The 6,000-nt window shown below is 46.8% G+C and overlaps 1 protein-coding gene across 1 annotated transcript in view; it reads left to right on the forward strand.

Moving 5' to 3' along the window:
- LOC5565053 (synapsin) overlaps window positions 1-5,470 on the forward strand; it is a 169,063-nt gene extending 163,593 nt beyond the window's left edge. Inside the window, exon 12 of the mRNA XM_021849534.1 lies at window positions 3,969-5,470. Within this exon, the coding sequence (XP_021705226.1) occupies window positions 3,969-4,132 (164 nt within the window). The 3' untranslated portion in view covers window positions 4,133-5,470. The remainder of the gene's footprint in view (window positions 1-3,968) is intronic.
- Window positions 5,471-6,000: the final 530 nt, after the last annotated feature.

The raw sequence follows: 6,000 nt of genomic DNA on the forward strand, positions 1-6,000 counted from the left end.
CCACGCCGTTCTCGAGCGTATGGTTTTCACTTACATCTCGAAAAATGCCGTTGCGCACTCTCCCAGATCGAGTTCCTCGGACACATCGAGGATAAGGGTGGTATTCGCCCGATCAACTGAAAACGGAAGCCATTACCATGATACAGCCACCGAAAGATGGACAGCAGCTCCGCTCTTACCTCGGTGCTGCGAATTACTACGGTCGGTTCGTCAAACAGATGAAGAATCTGCGGGTACCGCTGGACAATCTGCTCAAGAAGAATGCCCGCTGGAGTTGGACCGACGATTGCCAGCATTCCTTCGAACAGTTCAAGACCATTCTCCTCTCCGATCAGTTGCTTACCCACTACGGGTTCCCGACCGGTGAGGTGAAGGCAATCGCTCATGCGTCTCGTTCATTGACCCCAGCAGAGATGAACTACGGCCAAGTAGAAAAGAAAGCAATAAGGACGCCAATTTCTCCTACAAACCAACCATCAATCACTCTTCAAGGTTTTCGGTTCAGAGAAGGGGACTCCGGTATACACAGCAAACCGCTTGCAACGCTGGACCTTGACACTCCTGCTGTAGGACTTCGACATAGAGCAGCGTTCCTAATAATGACGACCGGTACGTACTACGTTGTACCTTTTGAAGAAGCCTGACCCTATAGCCAGTCAAGAACCACTAGCAGAATACCAGTTCAACCGTCGGCATGGAGCAGTCAAGCGCGACTTCAAAGAAGTTGACCTGGTCTATGTTGAACAGCATTCTCGAAACACCAAGTCTTGGATGCATGGTCGAGTCATTAGCTCGTACTAACATCATCGTCTTTCCTTGGTTACGGCTATAACTCTTACCTACTTTCCTGTCAGGCTAAGGCCTGGGGGGCCTCTGTTGTACGTAGGAGACATCTCCAGTTGACTCGTTCATTGGCTGCCCGTTGCCAGTCATGCTATGTTAAGGATGCCATTCACCAGCTCAAGAACAACAAAGGTGCCGGTAAGAATGGTATCGGAGCTGAACTCATAAAGAATGGCCCGGAGAGGCTGGCCATTTGTTTGCACCGGCTGATAGGCACAATCTGGAAAACAGAACAGCTACCGAAGGAGTGGAAGGAAGGGATAATATGCCCCATCTACAAGAAAGGCGACAAGTTAGATTGTGAGAACTTTTGAGCGATCACCATTCTAAATGCGGCCTACAAAGTATTATCCCAGATCATCTTCCGTCGTCTGTCACCTGTAGTAAATCTTAACTGTACGGCAATTCCTCCAAAAAATGTCGTGAATATCAGGTCCCAACGCATCACCTATTCATCGATTTCAAGGCGGCATACGATAGTATCGACCGCGTAGAGATATGGAAAATCATGAACGGGAACAGCTTTCCCGGGACGCTCACGAGACTTATAAGAGCGACGATGGAGAGTGTGCAAAATTGTGTGAAGGTTTCAGGCGAACACTCCACGATCCTGCCACGGACTACGACAAGGTGATGGACTTTCGTGCCTGTTGTTCAATATTGCGCTAGAAGGTGTTATGCGGAGAGCCGGGCTCAACAGCCGGTGTACGATTTTTACAAGATTCAGTCAATTTGTTTGTTTCGCGGATGATATGGACATTGTCAGCCGAACATTTTAAAAGGTGGAAAACATGTACACCCGTCTGAAACGAGAGGCAGAAAAAGTTGGACTGATGGTGAATGCGTCCAAGACAAAGTACATGCTAGCTGGTGGGGCCGAGCGCGACGGGGCTCGCCTAGGTAGCAGTGTTTCGATAGATGGGGATACGTTTGAGGTGGTCGACGAGTTCATCTACCTTGGATCCCTGCTGACGGCTGATAATAACGTTAGCCGTGAAATACGGAGGCGCATCATCAGTGGAAGTTGGGCTTACTATGGCCTCCACAAGAAGCTGCGGTCAAAAAAGTTTCACGCCCGCACCAAATGTACCATGTACAAAACGCTCATAAAGCCGGTAGTCCTCTATGGGCTTAAAACGTGGACGATGCTCGAGGAGGACCTGCAAGCACTTGGAGTCTTCGAACGTCGGGTGCTTAGGACGATCTTTGGCGGTGTGCAGGAAAACGGTGTGTGGCGGCGAAGGATGAACCACAAGCTCGCCCAATTCTACGGCGAACCCAGTATCCAGAAAGTGGTCAAATCTGGAAGGATACGATGGGCAGGGCATGTTGCAAGAATGCCGGACAGCAACCCTGCAAATATGGTGTTCGCTTCGGATCCGGTTGGTACGAGAAGGCGTGGAGCGCAACGAGCTAGGTGGGCGGATCAAGTGCGTATCGATTTGGCGAGCGTGGGGCATAAGCAAGGATAGAGAGATGCGGCCACGAACCGAGTATTGTGGCGTGAAATTGTTGATTCAGTGTTATCTGTTTAGATGTTAACTAAATAAATGAATGCCAGCCATGCATTCTGCGCAGGGTCCACAGATCATCATCAATTTGATAAATCCACCATGCCCACTGCGCACCAGGTCATCTTGTGCTGATCGGATTGATTTGGAGAACCATTTGTACCAGGTTGTTATCTATCGGACATTCTGGTGACATGCCCGGCCCTGCAACCTCCCCATTTTTGCGATATGAACGATGGTTGGTCCTCCCAGCAGTTGGTGCAACTCATGATTTATTCGCCTTCTCCACGTTCCGTTTTCTATCTGCACTCCGCCTCGGATGCTCCACAACACCTTCCGTTCAAAAACACCTAAAACGTGTTGATTCTCTGCACGTATGGTCTATGTTTCGTGCCCATAGAGGAATACCGGTCTTATCAGCTTCTTTTGATAGTTAGTTTAATGCGATGGCGAGCTTTGCTCGTCCGAAGAGTTATGCAGAGTACAAAGTACGCACGATTACCAGCCATGATACGCCTTTGAATTTCTCTGCTGGTGTCTTTGTCGGCGTTCATCAGTGAGCCCAAATACACTAATTGTTCGACCACCTCGATTTCATCACCGTCAATATGAACTCAAAGTGGGGGGCGTGTCGTGTCCTCTCTTGTGTATACCCCCGCTCTTCATATGACACCCTTTAGGGTGAAGATGAATCGAATCCATACCTCAAAACTTCAAGAGCACAATTTTTTTCAGGTATGGCTTCGATACAACTTCACCTTATCGCAATGTTGAACAGCAAACACGAGAGACCATCACCTTGCCGTAACCCTCTGCTAGATTTGAAGGGACTTGATAGCTTCTCTGATAGTCAGACTACGCACATCATTCACTCCATCGTCACCATGAACAATCCTATCAGTTTGTCCGGGTAACCGTATTCGGGCATAATCTTCCATAGCTGATCCTGATTGATTGTATCGTTGGCCGATATATAATCAATGAGCAACTGATGTGTGGATACATTGTAGACGCGGCATATTTCCAATACCTAGCGTATGACGGATATCTGATACATTACAGCTCGTTCGCCTATAAACTGTGCCTGATATTTCCCCACGATTCCTCTTGCTCGGTGACAGACAACGACGTAACATAAGTGCCTTGTAGGCGAAACTCAAAAATGCGATCGTACGATAATTGGCCCAATCCAACTTGCCACCTTTTTTGTACATGGGACACACGATACCTTCATTCACTCCTCCGGTAGTACTTCATTCTCCCAAATCTTGGTAACAGTTCAGCGCTAATACCAGTGCATCATCACCGTATTCGATCAGCTCTTCTAGAGTTATTGCCGCGCCAACTTCACTACTGGCCACATCACCATTGAGGTGCGCGTCGTAACGCTGCCGCCATCTCTCGGCCACCCGACATTCTTTCGTCAGAAGATTTCCGTAACAGTCTTTGCACGGCATGTGGTACAAAACTTTTGCGCGAGCGGTCAACCGGAATTAATTATATGGTTGGTTGCTCGTATTTTGAGATCTAGCTTTGACTATGAGATTCGTCTCATCCTTAGTTTCTAATACTTCTAATGTTTTTTCATGCATCTCATTTTTTTTTTCATTTCAGCTTCTCAATCCAGCTCCGTTTCGGGAGTTTCTTCTGCGTCCGCAGCTCGTTCTGGAGTCAGCAAAGTTACCACTCTTCCTGGACAAGGAACGGTTGCTGATGAGGCCGAGGATACTATGAAGAATCTCCGTAAAACATTTGCCGGAATATTTGGTGATATGTAGGATTTAGCAAAAAAGAAGAAACCACAACGCGGAGGTGACAGCACAACCGGCAGTGCTACCGGCAGCATACTAAGCACCCGTGAAAACTCTGTCGATACCGTAATCCAGCGTCCCATCGGGGCACCTTCATCTGAGAAAGATCCATTAGTGTGCAATGGCTCAGCCGGTCAGCTGCAAAACATAACATCTGTTAGTAATAATGTAAATAGCAGCAGTAACAACCATAGAATAGACAGTGTTTCTTCTTTTGATAAAAATTCTACATTGAGTAATCATGCCTCCGCAACAGAATCATCCACTACGGATACGCCAAGTGCACAAGAAACTAAGCGTATGGCGTACGATCCTACAATCAATGAGAGGATCAATCCATTTGATAAAGATAAGATAGCAGCTAGTCGAGCAGCTACAGCAGCTCCAGCAACTTGTTCTACGTTCTCTGGTAGTACATATACCAGTACAGCGACATACGGCGCTACTGTTGGACAGAATAGCTACACCACAACGACTACACTGTCTTCGTCGTCTGTGAGTCGGTCACCAGCAGCGATGACATCAGCATCTTCTTCCTCTTATTCCAGTACTTCTATCATAACCTCTAGCGATAAGAGAGATGATAACGTGAAAGATCGTTACAACACACAGCAAGGTATCAGGGATCAATCACAAACTGGTCGCATCGAGCCGCAGCCGATTGCTACTGCAAAACCGGCAGATACATCGACCATATCATCATACTCCAGTGAAACCAAGAAACAGGAATTCGGACGCACAAAGCGATCATCGTCAGATGCAGAACTAATATTTGGTGATAAAGGATTAGACTTCTACAAGCCTCGCTTCAGCACGGCTGGTACAGGACGTGACTTCAAAAGTAGCAGTGATTCCGTAGCCGACGCTGAGCTTATCTTCGGCACCAGCGCGGTCAGTGGTCCCCCATCAGCGACGTCCACATCAGGCGGAAATGCTCCTTCAACGGCTTTCAATCGTTATTCGTCGTACGGAAGTCGCGATAGTTCCAGCTTCAATAGCAGTGTCTCCGATTCAGATTACATTTATGGTAAGAAGGAAGAACGCAATACTTTCAACAAAAGTTTATCAGTGTCATCGGAAAAGGCTGACTTAGACGTTACGGAGCGGTTCCGCAGTGCCCCCAAACCGTATGAACCTCCCAAGAGTGCATCCTCTGTGGGTAGCTCAGGTAGTGGTAAGTGGAGCAACAAATATGATGAAGACGATTTCGACTTGAAATGAGCCATGTAGAATCAGTCGCGCCAGAAACCTTAGCATTTATTTCCATGATACCTGAATTATTTAGTTTCCACCAAGGCAATGTATTGCCACAGACAAACAGACGTAACACTTAGAACAAATCACGATCAAAATCATAGTCACGAGGACATGTACGCCCAATACTAAAATCGGTGTGTTTGGCCGATGGACCAACAGATGGCGGTAGTGTGTAAACGTCAAACGCGAACGAAAACGATGCGAGCGCTGCGGGTAGTGGATTGGCCACCTACCATATATTTGAATCGGCCGTTAAAAAGCTAGTCGATGGACATCGGTGAGAGTGTGACGTCTGTTTGTCTGTGGTATTGCTTACTGACTGTTCTTCAAGCTTGATAATACTTAAACATGCTCTTAATACTCACTAAAGTGTGAACTTTAAACTAATTTTAATAACCTGAATCTGCGAGCGACAACAATTGAAATACCGTTAGTAGTAAGTGCTATACGTTAATTTATGAAATCATAATTCAAATACCTATATGACATGTTAACGAAACTATTAAGCAAAGGACAAGATCGGCCTCTGATGTTTCCTGGTTTCAATAGCTGTATTTACAAAAGTTCTCCGACATTGG

The sequence above is a fragment of the Aedes aegypti genome, chromosome 1 (genome assembly GCF_002204515.2).
Source record: "Aedes aegypti strain LVP_AGWG chromosome 1, AaegL5.0 Primary Assembly, whole genome shotgun sequence".
In the NCBI taxonomy this organism is placed as follows: Eukaryota; Metazoa; Arthropoda; class Insecta; order Diptera; family Culicidae; genus Aedes; species Aedes aegypti.